General features: G+C 46.5%; 5 protein-coding genes across 5 annotated transcripts; 3 read left to right on the top strand and 2 right to left on the bottom strand.

Moving 5' to 3' along the window:
- Window positions 1-384: 384 nt before the first annotated feature.
- Window positions 385-1130, top strand: N7478_011282 (DUF5321 domain-containing protein; the record flags this gene model as incomplete). The annotated part of the gene is made up of 2 exons (XM_056927496.1): window positions 385-856; window positions 925-1130. 2 exons carry the CDS (start codon window positions 385-387, stop codon window positions 1128-1130), a joined length of 678 nt encoding a protein of 225 aa, XP_056774544.1.
- An 884-nt stretch (window positions 1131-2014) lies between these two features.
- N7478_011281 (citrin) lies at window positions 2015-4280 on the bottom strand (the record flags this gene model as incomplete). Its single annotated transcript, XM_056927495.1, has 4 exons — window positions 2015-2562; window positions 2622-2784; window positions 2855-4036; window positions 4104-4280. 4 exons carry the CDS (start codon window positions 4278-4280, stop codon window positions 2015-2017), a joined length of 2070 nt encoding a protein of 689 aa, XP_056774543.1.
- A 4865-nt stretch (window positions 4281-9145) lies between these two features.
- On the top strand, window positions 9146-9577 carry N7478_011280 (uncharacterized protein; the record flags this gene model as incomplete). Its single annotated transcript, XM_056927494.1, has 1 exon — window positions 9146-9577. The coding sequence occupies one exon, from the start codon at window positions 9146-9148 to the stop codon at window positions 9575-9577; it is 432 nt and encodes a 143-aa protein (XP_056774542.1).
- Window positions 9578-10207: 630 nt separating this feature from the next.
- On the top strand, window positions 10208-11659 carry N7478_011279 (N(6)-L-threonylcarbamoyladenine synthase family protein; the record flags this gene model as incomplete). Its single annotated transcript, XM_056927493.1, has 2 exons — window positions 10208-10320; window positions 10393-11659. 2 exons carry the CDS (start codon window positions 10208-10210, stop codon window positions 11657-11659), a joined length of 1380 nt encoding a protein of 459 aa, XP_056774541.1.
- A 549-nt stretch (window positions 11660-12208) lies between these two features.
- N7478_011278 (uncharacterized protein) lies at window positions 12209-12850 on the bottom strand (the record flags this gene model as incomplete). The annotated part of the gene is made up of 3 exons (XM_056927492.1): window positions 12209-12300; window positions 12581-12765; window positions 12828-12850. 3 exons carry the CDS (start codon window positions 12848-12850, stop codon window positions 12209-12211), a joined length of 300 nt encoding a protein of 99 aa, XP_056774540.1.
- Window positions 12851-13621: the final 771 nt, after the last annotated feature.

Here is a 13621-nt window from a genome sequence, read left to right as displayed (position 1 = left end):
CAATCATTTTCTTAGTTCTTACATATCTAATGTAGATACATTTTTTTTTCATATACCTGGCTGGCCTCAGTTAATCACTTCCTATCGCGTCGTTAGACTACTATCCATATACCCCTAATAAGGGGGGGGACCAAAAAAGAAAAAAAGAAGGGCCCGAACCCGGATTCGAACCGGGGGCCTCTCGCATTCGAGTCCCAAAGCGAGAATCATACCACTAGACCATCCGGGCGGATTGGATGATTCTATGCCCAATCAAGTGCCCATGTTCTATGTAAGCCTTAATGCCTTATCGCCTCAGGCATCATTAACCTCCGCGGATCTGGATCTCGATCTTGCGGCGAAATCGCAACCAACCCCAAAATCGAAACCAATACACACCACACCATGGCAACACTCACCCTAAAGCCATTCAGGCTAATCCAAACCCAAATTCTCACAGCATCCCAATCTCGAATCCTCCACCTCCTTCCCCGCCCACAATCGCAATCGCAACATGCATCAATCCGACACGCAAGCTCGCACTCAAACTCCCTCCCAAAAATCGCAGACACCTCAGTCTGGACATCGATGATCCCTCGATTCATCCGAGAGCGCAAATCAAAGTCCAAAAGCGGAGAAAAGAAATCTAAAGAATGGAATCCAGCCACATTCTACATTGTCATGTTTACATTGATTGGATCACAGGCTATCAGGATGCTTTCGTTGAAGAATAGCTATGCGACGTATACTCGGGCTGCAGATGCGAAGATCGAATTGTTAAGGGGGGTTATTGAACGGATACAGAGCGGGGAGAAGGTTGATGTTGAGAAGTTGCTTGGGACGGGGGACGAGGGGAAGGAACGAGAGTGGGAAGACGGTATGTTGATGATATTCATTCAATGTGCTATATATTTTTCAAATTGTCTAATCCGGTCATTTATACAGTGCTGCGGGAGATTGAGAAGGAGGATGATTTGTGGCAGTCGAAACGGAGTAAGGAGGCTAAGGAGGTTGCTGAGGCTGAGGCTAAGGATGAGACGAAGATGAAGTCAACGTCGACACAGAGCAGAGAAGCAGTGCCTGTGCCTGTGGCGGGTCAGGAAAGTGAATCGGTGAAGGCGAAGTCTTCTCGAAAGTTGAATTTCTTTTAGACATCCATTGGTCTTTTGGGCTGGCAATAGCAGAGACTTGTTAGACTAGGCGGTCTTACTTAACTGGCAAGTACTCTTTTCAACTGCGGTTCTGGGGCTTAATATTTCCATACGCCACGCTTATCTGGCACTGGGAAAAACCTTGTATTATAATTGCATCATTCAAATCTATTTGTACAAAAGTCTAGCACTGTCAAGTTGCTTCCAAGTAGTTCTACAATTTGGACTTTATTATTTCCGCCTACTAAATATATATACCACTCACTCTAGGGCTACTACTTGTGAAGGTTGACCACAACCACTGCAGTCTACTTACTACTACTACTACTATTACTCCTATAGGTCACGGTAGAAAACAATGCAAATCATGCTCTTATGGAACAGAAATATAACTGATTCTATCTGCTCTAGATCTAGATACTATACAGAATTCAAGCCAGTACGACAACAGGGTACAATACCCCGCATACCAATCTGGCCTGGAAAGAGTAACACATCCTGCAGGAGTATAACAAGCTGGCAGGAACTATGCAACCAAGAACCACCTTCTATATAGCTCCCAACCCGTTCTTCTCCAAATCTATATGCTGGTACCAAAAGCACAACAGCAAACCGACAGAAAGACAGAGATGAATCATGCAGAAATTTTGCTCAAGCCAACCCTTGCCAACCCGTCCGAGCCCACTTTTCGAAGCCCAAAAATGAAAAAGTAACATGGGAAATAAAACCCGGGAGACTGCAATGATCAAAAGGAAATGGCCGAAGATCCGATGCTAAATGGGGCGCAAGATATAAGAAAAATTGAAAAAATAAAATAAAACAATCACCCCAAAAGTAGAAGGGTCAAGTGAAACACACACATCGCTATGAAACCAAAAAAGACATTACTGCTTGGAGCCCTGGATGAGCTTAGGCCAGCTCTCGGGACGAGGGACCTGCACTCGGCCAATGTTGGGTTCCAAGTCGAGAATGAGCTTCAGAGCATTCCTTGATCGGAGGTAGGGGAGAGGTGCTGTGGCGCCCCTCAGGCCAACGGCTGGCTCTACATGGCCGCTGGGGGATTCATCGCCGTGACCAGGCAATGGGAGGGCCTTCTGCAGAACTTCATAAGCAGCGAGGGTGAAACCGAACTGTGGAGAAGAACGCATGATACGGGCGGGACCACCCTTGAAGAAGGCCTTGAGACCCTCCTCCTTCCACACGGTGGTGGCGCAGTGGCGCAAGCCAGTGTACTTAGTGTCACCCTTGCGAGCCTCAACCTGCAGACGGGTCTTGATCACATCACAAGGTGTGGTCAGGTAGGCAGCGGGCATACCGGCAATGGCACCGGCAGTCAGAAGCTGAATCACACCAAGTTTGTTGGTGGAGGTTTCACCAAACAGGTCAGACTTCAAGTGAGCGTATGTGGGGAAATAAATAGCAGAGAATGGAACTAATGACGAGTTAGATGCTTATTGCGCATTCTGGAAAAGTGGAAGGAGGTGTTCTTACCATCACGAAGGAGACAGGCGCTGGCTCCCTTGTATAAACCAACGAGACCCAAGTTCTTTACGATCCAGAGGGCGGAACGGCGAGGAGCACCCTCAACATTCTTAGCAACCTCACCCTGTACCTGCAAACGAATCTTGACAATTTCCAGAGGGTTTGTGAAGACCTATAAAATAGAAAACATTCATATTAGCATCAAGATCATGATCAGAATGAAAACTGATGCGAAGACTTACGACTTGACAAGCACCAGCTGTACCACCCGAAATAACCTCAGCAGGCCACTTGATCTTACTGGTATCCTTATCAGTGAAGTAACCACGAGCGAGATCGTTAACAGTGAGCTTGATGGCTTTCTCCGGAGCCACACCAATCAGCTGCGGGATAACACCAGAGTACAAACCGGTGAATCCCTCATTCCGGATGACCTTCTTAGCACAATCAATGGAGTTGTTGTACAGGCGCTCACCAGGGCGAGTGGATCGCTGGTTCTGCAATCGGGTCTTAACAAGATCAATGGGGTACACCATGAAGGCACCGAAAGCACCCGCAATACTGCCAAGGGCAAAGTGGTGAGCCGATTCCAATACACTGTTCATGAAGGAGCCAGCCTTCTCAGCGACATCCGAGGCAGCCTGGCCGGCGATGGCAACAGGAATGCGCCATGAGGCATCAATGACCTTGGCGAAATCCTTCTGAGCAAGACGACCGGATGGCGCATCCAGACCAGCGAAATGGAACAAGATATCCGCTTCCATGGGAGTGAAAAGAGAGAAACGAGTGACACGAGCGGCCTCGTTCAGGAAATCGGAACGAGTGATTTTGCCATCGGTACTCTTCTTTGTGGCCGCGCGTACAACAACATCGATGATGTCCATCTCGCGCATGATGTTCTGGAACGCACGAACGGTAGCATAGGAAATCTTGGTGCCTGCCGAGATGTTGCAGAGAGAAGGCAGGTGTTCGAGGACGTGATCGGACAGCTTGTGCTTGGAGGTCTCGAGGATAATGCGTTGGAAGTCCTCGGGCTCGATATAGCCATCGCCATCCTTGTCGAAGACGTGGAAGGCTTGTCGAATGCGCTCACCCTGCAAACCACGCAGCATCTGGGAGAATTGAGGGTAGGTCATATCATGGCGAGACTTGGTGCGGCCAGTGTACAGGGAAGCCCATTCGGAGTTCCAATCAAACGGGATGCTCTCCTCGGTCTTATTCAGGTTGTACAGTCCCTGCACTGTATCGAATTTCACGGTTCCGGAGCCATCGAGGTCGAACAGGCGGAAGGCGATCTCGTACTCGGCATCGGGTTTCGCAAGGAGGTTCTCGAAGGTCGCCCAATCGGAGAGAGTGAGCTTGCCAGTCTGGCGCCGGTCTGCCACACGGAAGAGGATGCCATATTGATTCCGCTTGATCTTATGCTATAAGTTGGGGGAGAAATTGTCAGCTCGAAATTCAACTCGGGACATCGAAGCGAGATGGTCGTACATAGTCTTCATGCTTGGGGGCAACGGCATTGATGAAGTCGTTCTCGTTCATATAGGTTTCCCCATTCTCGTCCTTTTGTGAATGGCGGAGGAAATTGGATCGGGCTTGGTGCGACAGCTCAGGCACCTCTGTGCTGCCGACCAAAGTCTCCTTGACAGATTCCTTGACGCTACTCATTGTGGTACAGGAATTTCAACAATGCAGAAAAGGACGCAGATGCGAAAAAAATGCACCACACACACTATAAGGGCAGGGAAGGGAAGAAGAAGGGGGGGGGGAGATCGGAGAGTGGAGAATGGGAGAGAGGATTGAGTCAAAAAAGGGAATGAACTGGCCACTGACGGGGCGATAATAATTAGTCGCGACCCCCAAATAATGACGAATGATGGGGGATTTTGGGGGGGGGGATTCTAGTAATATCTTAATTAATTTGTATATTTCTATATAGTTCAATACAGTTCATATTCCATTCCAGCAGTGTACTGCTATTACTCTCTATAGACTTGACTTTTCTCTCTCACCGCCGATCGGTTGTTATGTATGTCCACGGCTGTTATGTGCGTGTTAGTCCCTGTTGTGTATGTGTCCCTATTTACCCGCATGCTTCGGGTTTGGGGCCGAACACTTCCCTCCGCATCTTGGTCAATCGGGTTCTTCGGTGAGTATATGAATATGAAAGCTGATCTGGATTGTCTATACTTGTTGGAAATCATTCTCTGTTCCGCAAACTCTGTTTGTTCTAGAAAAATTCTTCAACTTTGCCACCACGAACCATAGTACGCCATTCTTCGTGGCCAATAATCAACGAAGTACACAAGACAAAGCTGAGTATACAAAAGCAAAAATAATGAATCCAATTAAAAGCTAAAAAAGCTAAAAGGTGCAGCTGATCATGAATCAGATCAAGGGTGAAACCGGGTCTTCCCAGCACAGAACCTTCCTAGATGGAACGGGCTCCTGGTCAAATATGGGGGGGAAGAAAAAAGAACAAGGGGAAGCCGGGTGTCTCCGTGATCGGTGCGGAGTCGAAATCTTGGAAGTGGAGAAGAAGAAAACACACCGCAGAAAGTTGGAGACAGCCATCCGGAGGTTACTGTGCATCCACGGTCGGCTTAACTCCGCATGCTTCTCCGCAGCCAGAGCTCTCACTGCAATTGACTTTAATCTCTGCAATGGAGCATACTACAGAGTCCAATTTATGTAGTACTTCATCCCAATACGAGAGATGGCGAGAAAAAAATAAATAAACAACATTCAAATGGACTGGACACATCCACATCCGCTGTCATTATTCTGTTTATCCCAGATCTCATCTTTCGCTTCAGGCGCTTAAACCTGCCTATTGGGGGTCCCGAATGCACGGTCACAAGAGCAGAAACCTCGGAACTGCCTAAAAGAAACAACAACACCTCTAAGTTGCTAACAATCACCATAGTATCTATTGACCGGTAGACAATCAATCCAACCTCCGAGCAACAGCTACATGATTTTGAAAGGGAGATAAACAAAAGAACCCATCCACGCCAAGCAAGCTGACAACATGATGACCGCGCATACATCGCAGGAATCAGGAATTCAATTTCCGTCCTCTCCTCTTCTCCTCGATCATCTCGGCGGCGAATCCCGGGGCTTTTCCACTCGAAGCAATCTAAACAATATCTGTTCGACCGGCAAAAGAACCAACATAGCCCCATTAAACCAAAATCCCACCCCAATAACAAACATACCTACAATCCCATCCAAAATGAAATGATTCGCCGTCGCAACCACAGTGAGTCCCATCACAAAAGGCCAAGAGATCCCGAGAACCCGAAGAATCAAATGAGGACTATACTTCACCAGACAGAAAGCGATAAAGACAGACATCCCGAAATGTAACGAGGGCATCGCAGCAATTGTCAACTGGAACTTATTCTGCGTCCATTTTGGGCCGGAATCTGAATTCCCCCGATGAAGCACATCGATGAATCCGTATTCCGAAGGAAGGAGACGAGGTGGCTTACATCGCCAAACGGATATGATGATGAATACCCTGATACCGATCCCTGGGGAAGAAAGTATAACACTATACCAGAAACATCACGCCCAGCACGATGTGGGAGTAGTACACCTTGGCCAAAACATTCATTAACCAGGGACATTTTCGCAGGACAAATTGCTGAACAGAGAGCTCGATATCAATATGTAGCTTGTGTTCGAAGCTGAGTATTTGAAGCGCATGATGCTCGGCCTTTTGAAAAATAAATTCATTCCCAGCTATTATCCGTGCTGATATCGCTCTACAGCCTTGATATATCTATGTCACAGCATATTTAGCTTCGAATCCAGCTTAGCTTTGACTCGTTATCCAATATGAAAAGTATTGCATACCCAATAAGTCAATAGCCAGTAATATATTTCCAATAGAAACGGGAACTGAGCTAATATACGAGAATGAAGATATTCTTGATTTCTCAAGGTGCGGAGCTTAGCTGCATCAGAGCCATCATCTATTTCTTCAAGTTCCGGACCGTGGCTCTCCGGTTGTAGCAGCGGCGTGCGATGATCTGGATCACCTCTAGTTCTATTTGACTCTCTCCGATTTATCCAAGTTCCAAAAGTGAAAACCCGTGATAATCGCTGTGAATAATTCAGTACTTGGTTCAAATGTTCACTTCAAAGAAATCAAGGCATTGACGTTACTAACCCCCCGGTTCTAGGATGTTTTTCAGACCGTTCATGGTGCGTCTATGTGTGTTAATCTCATCTGTATGCAGGACGGGCTGGCAATGTTCTCTGCAAGTAGCAAGGTACAGCGTATATTCAAATCATCAAATGAGAAGTAGCTCCAGTCCATCAAATTTTAAACAAGAGAAGTGAAATAAAGATAGTGAGGAGTCTGCATGGCCCGGATGACTCGGATACGGCGGTGGGCTCATTCACAAGCCGCAGATGTATAGCAGCTGGCTAGTGGATGTGGCTGATTATAGTTGGTTCAAGCTAGCGAACCGGATCTCCCGAGTGTACCTTGAAGCACTTTATGTTTCATGGATTAACCACTGCAGTTTTTCTTGTCTTGTAGTTCTCCTTGTATAGTATTACCGACAAATGGTGTCACCGTCTTCACTTTCCATTACTTCTTGGACCCTAATGCCAAGGAATACAACTATGTGCTTTTAGGGACAGCAACGGTGTACTAAGTTAGATGCATACCGAGATAATATACATATATGATAGATCAAGGCAAAAAGTACCCTGATATGAATAAATATTGTGTACTAACTAGTACCTACCACTTATGAGATCTCCAGATATCCAGCCGAACAAAGTCAGTCGCGGTGTTGGCCTCTTCCGAGTGGTAGACTTCTACTTTCCCAGCTACTTTCCTCGTTGTCTCCCTCTCCCTCTCAGAAATTCAGTACGTACGATGTATTCTGCCTATCAGTGGAAAATTGCCGGCGGCTAGAGAAGGTTTCAGGAACTTGAAGGAATGCAATCCACGAGAGGAGCTGAATGCCCGCTTTGAAGTGTTCCGCAGAAATTCGAATAGATTATTCTATCGTTTGATGACGTCTGAAGAACTTGCGATCGTATAGACTATATAGCATGACGCATATGGTAGGATATTCCATAGGTAAATCCATACTGACACCTATTCCGGAAACACCGTAAATCCATACCTAACATATTCTCCTTCTAAATGAAGCAATAACAGTTCAACTACATAAAATAAGCTATGATTACCAGCATCCTAATGAAGAAGCTTAAAAACAAAACAAGCTCCTGATCTGCAAAAAAATGCATCATCGTTGTTTCAAGCCCGACCGGTTCCAAGGTCTTCAGTCAGATGTCATCATGGCGGCTCCACTTTATGACTAGCCGAAGTAAGGAATAGCAAGAAGGAACATTAAAGACCGAAACGAAGGGGAAAAGGAAACAGTTATGTTTGAGAGCACGAGAACTTATGACCGAATCTCTCTGTATTGATTAACAATGCTCCTTGGCATGGATCCTTCGCCCTACAGGGCATTTTCCCAAAATAGATGATACTATGTACCCGCCAAACTACCGGGTAAATGCTAGTTAGTAGGTACCCGTGGATACTATGTATAGAGACTCCACATCATCAGGCTGTCGATTAAGCACTGGGAATTTGTGAATAGACATTCTAATAATATACACACTAGGGAGTACTATTTTTCTATATCTGTACCTACTGGAGCGCGATAATAAATGCAAGATGCAGGAGATAGTACTAGCAAAACCCCTCAGCACATAACCTTTCTATTCATCCAGTCGCATCTCGTCCCTGATGGCTGTTAAGTGGGGGGGGAAGTGATTTAGCATGCAGACAAGGATAAATGGGTGGTTGGAACTCCGTAGTCACAAAGCAAAAAGAAAACTTTAGTGGGTGACTGTTCCTATTTTTGCCAGATGTGGAGATAAACGATTGGATGATCTGATCCTGTTGAGCTCTCGAGAGGGGTTTGTCGGCGGGTACTCTAGTCTGTCTGCTAGGATGTCACGACCCATCACACTTGGTGCGGACAGGAAGCATGACGCCAGGCCGATCAAAGGATCTGGTTGGCTAGGGGATAGCACGGAGGCTTTCTAAGATTGGGACTAATGTGTGATGGGGAAAGGTGATTGTGCGTAGTGGTGCATGGCGTAGGCGCTTACAGAAGGATTCTCTATTGGCCCCCGATGGGTCGGTGGCCCCAATCCACCAATTCCTTCTGAACTAGAGTTATATAGCCGCCCATTCCCCATGAATCCATGAAACATATCTGTCTTTTTTTCTCTTTAACATTGTTTGGAAGTTTTCTATTTTCTCTGATTCTATTTTTGTCGGCGCTTCGTCTTGGCTGGTCCAAACGATCCCCTTATTTTTTATTCTGGTATCTTCGCATCTTGAACTCAAGTCAAGAAATAATCGGTTTTCAATCCATCACGCACCTTCTTTCGCTATTGTTGTCTTTGTCGATCAAACTCACTCTGCAAAGAACCTTAAAAAACAAACACACACTATCAATTGTCAATATTATCCCATCTCTACAATCACAATGCTTGCTGCTCGTGCTGCCGCCCGCCCCAAGCTGGCCTTGAACACCTCTGTTGCCCAGAACACACGGCCAACACTATCTCTCAAGTCTCCGGGTGTTCTTCCTCGAACTCCCATCTCGCCAGTTACCACAGCAAGCCCAACAGCCATGAGATTCTCGTCTCTCCAGATCCCCCAGATCCCATCACATGGAGTCACATCACACAGTGTCAAATCACACGGTGTCAAGCCACACGCCTACACCAACTCATGTTCATCAAAGAGCATTCTGAAGAAGCACCACTCAACATACCCAGGTGCTCCAGAAAAGCGCATTCAATTCCAGTGCACACCAACAGTCTACTGCGTGACACCAATTGAAAACCCAGATGAATACTACGGCAAACACACCAAGATGACTCGCGAAGAACGACGATGGTCAGTTCGCGAGTGAGCCAGTCCCCGGAATCTCAAATCACCATGAGATTCTGAGGGACCATACGAGTGAGAAAACCCCAGTGCTGGGCTAGTAGCGAGTAATAAGGCCATTACCGAACTTTGTAATGGCATGAACCTCTAGCCTTTTAGTACGTCCGGTTCTAGTGGCCTACATGGGAAAAGACAAGAACTGCTCAGGTCCCTGGCTATAAGGAACCGACATCTTGGTCGACAGGCGTTGTTCTGCTTGGTCTTCCTGCGCCGTTTAAACCTACTATATACCACCTTGAGTATTATGTTGAGAACAGATCGGAAGATGATGTTATTTCGTTAAGAGGCGATTATTTTATGACATTGATGGGCCGATGATTGATGACCGCGACTTTGCATACCAGTTTTATACTTCAGTCGTTACTGTAAATTTGAACTTTTGGGCTTCCAACCTACCACAAAAACATTTTCCAACCTGATCCGACTCATCTTTAGTAAAAATTCTGAACTAAAGTACATAACCCACATAGATTAGACTCATAATAACTCGCGGACGTGACGCTGCTATAGATTTTAGGGCAGGTTTTCAGGGCTCGTGGTCCGTGCGGTTCCGGACTTTTCTCTCGTCGCCGCGTTCTCTTGCTCCAGCTCCCCAATGTTCTTCTCCACAGTTTCAGTTGCGGCTTTGCGCAAGTCAGCAATAGGTATCTCACGAAACCTACATAGGCATAGAAGGGGCCTGCTCACACTCGCAATCGAGACATCATGGTGAGTTTCAAGTCTACCCCCATCGAGCGCTCAACCATTCTGAGATACTAATACAACTTTTCTTCGTAATAGTGACGACACATCGGTAGCGATCGTCGAAAAGACATCTAAGGACTCCATTGCAAACAAAGCAAAAATCCATTTCTTAGAAAACATTACCTCCGACTCTCGAGCACACCGCGGCATTCACCCTGTCATCGCCCTCGAATCCCACCAAGAGAATCTTGCAAATCTAGTTGATAAAGCTCTCGCGCATCTACCCGCCGCCCAGGATGGACAAAGCTCAATAAGCCTAAAAGATGGATTAAGACGCAGGCGGCCAGATCTTATTTCAGCGACCAGGGGACCTGGCATGCGATCCAATTTATTCGTCGGGCTTGATACCGGAAAGGCGCTCTCGGTTGCATGGCAAATTCCCATGGTGGGAGTTCATCATATGCAAGCGCATCTACTGACGCCTCGAATGGTCTCTTGCCTGGAAGGAAGTAACGATACCAGCTCCAGCTCGCCGGAACATATCGCACCGAAATTTCCATTCTTGTCTATTCTTGTATCTGGCGGACACTCCATTTTGGTGCACTCGCGATCTCTCACGAATCATAAGATTATGGCTTCAAGCGAGGATACCGCAATGGGTGATACATTGGACAAGGCGGCTCGCGATATTGTACCTGCTTCTATATTACAGGAAGCCAAAAGTACTATGTACGGTAAGACTTTGGAACGATTTGTGTTTCCGAATGGTCCAGCAGATTTCGCAGACTACCAACCTCCTATAAATCGTCAAGAAGAATTGATCAAGCGACAAAGTTCATGGGGATGGTCCCTTACTACTCCATTTTCCAATACCCGCTCATTACAACTCAGCTTCTCCTCCATCTCAAGCACAGTGAATAAAATCGTCAAAGAACGAAACGACCAACTATCCCACGAGGAACGCGTTGACCTCGGGCGAGAGGCAATGCGCGTCTGCTTTGAACACCTCGCGTCACGAACAATCATCGCGCTAGAGCATCTTCGATTACGGAACCCAGATGACGAGGAGATCAAAACACTAATTGTTAGCGGTGGCGTTGCAGCTAATAAATTCCTTATGGCTGTTCTTCGATCATTTTTAGAAGTACGAGGGTTCGGACACATGGAGATTGTTGCGCCGCCGCCATACCTGTGCACTGATAATGCAGCTATGATTGGGTGGGCAGGGATCGAGATGTTTGAGGCTGGGTGGCGAACAGATTTAAGCTGTCGCGCTCTCCGCAAATGGAGCCTTGACCCACAGTGTGACGATGGAGGCATTTTAGGGCCGAGCGGGTGGATTCATGATGAAACAACTCCCTAAGCGCTCGTGTATGCTGGGGCGAGAAAATTGGCCCCTTTCATCCTTGTACAATACTAAACCTTATGTATCATAAAGGTGACGGCATGAACTTTGCTGAGAAATAATTCTTACATCTTTTTGGATAGCTATAGATTCTACTACGATATCTATGGGGCTGTAGTAGGGAAATATACATTCTTCTCTACCTGGTAAGTGTGCACGCGAGGCCAAACAGTCTGCTCATAAACTCGCATGACATCCACTCGGATTATTTGAATATTCCATTTTATACTTTTATGAGGTCCAAGGCACCGCCTTGAAGGTCGGCATAGGCCTGCATGTCACTAAATCAAAGACGCCGATGCAATATCACAGCATAGTAGCCGTGAACCTTCTTTCCATCCCATTCCTTCACCACATCCCAGAAACCGCCACAGTAGGGTATCGATGATGCGCCGCTCTAATCCGTTCAAAGAATCCAAATCAACCGGTGTCCTGTTCATACAGGATTCCGAAACAAAGAAAGAAACAAAGGCGAGAAATATCAGGTTTATGTACTCCGTAGCGAGATCAACCACCGACAGGAGGACCGCCTTTTTGCAGGGCTGCGACTTGCTTTCGTAATTCGACGAAGAAGTCTTTCCCGTTTGCCATTGTGTTTGCTGTAATTTTGTCATTAGTTTAAGAGGAGGGAGAGATGAATATGATCGAGGGAAAAGTATACATTTCGCGCCCCAGGGACCTCCGGATCGTTGGTTCGCATCTTTGCCCGTTGGCTTGTAGAGGGTTGGCTTGGTTTCTGCGTCGATTTATTTGTTAAGAATAGTAGGATGAGTGATTGAGTAATATAACAATAAATACCTTGGGGGCCTGATTTAATGATTAAGACACGTTTGATTAGCTTCGATCCGATGTGACATTGTTTTGAAGTATTTAACTTACCTCTTCTCAGAACGTTTTTGGCCTCGGCAGCATTGAAGCCCCGAACAGGGACATGCTGCTCCTGTGCTTGACTAGGGCCAGTCCATGATGCATTTCCACCTTGTGCACCACCCTGTCCACCTGTACGATCACGGTTTCCATTGCCCGCGTGCCGTTGCGACGATTGGCGACCTGGCCCGCGCCATCTGTAGTCAAAGAAGGGTTAGCGAATCTGATATATGCGGTTGAAGAGAGGAGCTTTGGATACTTGTTGTCACCTGAACCACTCATTTTGCAAGTCCAACTTAAATTTCCCTTGTGTTGACTAGGTAGTGCCAGAAGTCACTATGCGGGGAAGCTGTACACGTCCGAAGCTGTGGCCAGAGTTGAGATCGACACCTAAGGCGCCAACACCTTCTCCGCCAAGATAACTTGGAATTTCATCACGTGGCCATGAGAGCTATCGCGGATAAGCCCTGACCGGAAGCCCGTGCATCTCATAAACTGTATTGACAGCCAGAGATACTACCACGAGGACCCACAAAAGAGGCCAGAGGTTTGAAAAGCCCGCAATTAGTATAGCGCTGGGTGCTTTGGACTAGAGTAGGTGGGGGAGGCATTTCCGGACTTCCTAAGATAGAGGACTATACTTGAGGAGCCCGAGTTTTAGTATAATATATGTGGAAAATTAATGATAATATACAGGAAAAGAAGATGTAAATAACAAAGATACTGAGAAAGGTTTGTAGTATAGATTCAATGTTAGTAGGCAGCTAGAGCACCGCCAATTAGAAGTGTTACAGCAGCGGAAGAATACCAGTTGACTGCACCAGTTGACATATATGTACATATATATGTACTGTAACATTTGAACATTTGAACATTATAGGCGTATGTATATAGTGTGCATGCATGTGTGCCTGCTACCAAATATTTGAATCAATTGACATCTTTCAAATGATTGATTCAATGTTGATGGCACCTGCATGTGGGCACCTCAAGTGCTGCATGTGGGGTCTGTCAACTTGTTCGTTGACCAATCAGAGTACTGGAATGTAGCCA

Source organism: Penicillium angulare, assembly GCF_028827245.1.
Source record: "Penicillium angulare strain IBT 27051 chromosome Unknown utg000008l_segment0_segment0, whole genome shotgun sequence".
NCBI classification, from domain to species: Eukaryota; Fungi; Ascomycota; class Eurotiomycetes; order Eurotiales; family Aspergillaceae; genus Penicillium; species Penicillium angulare.
This window is presented reverse-complemented; position numbering and strand designations above follow the sequence as displayed.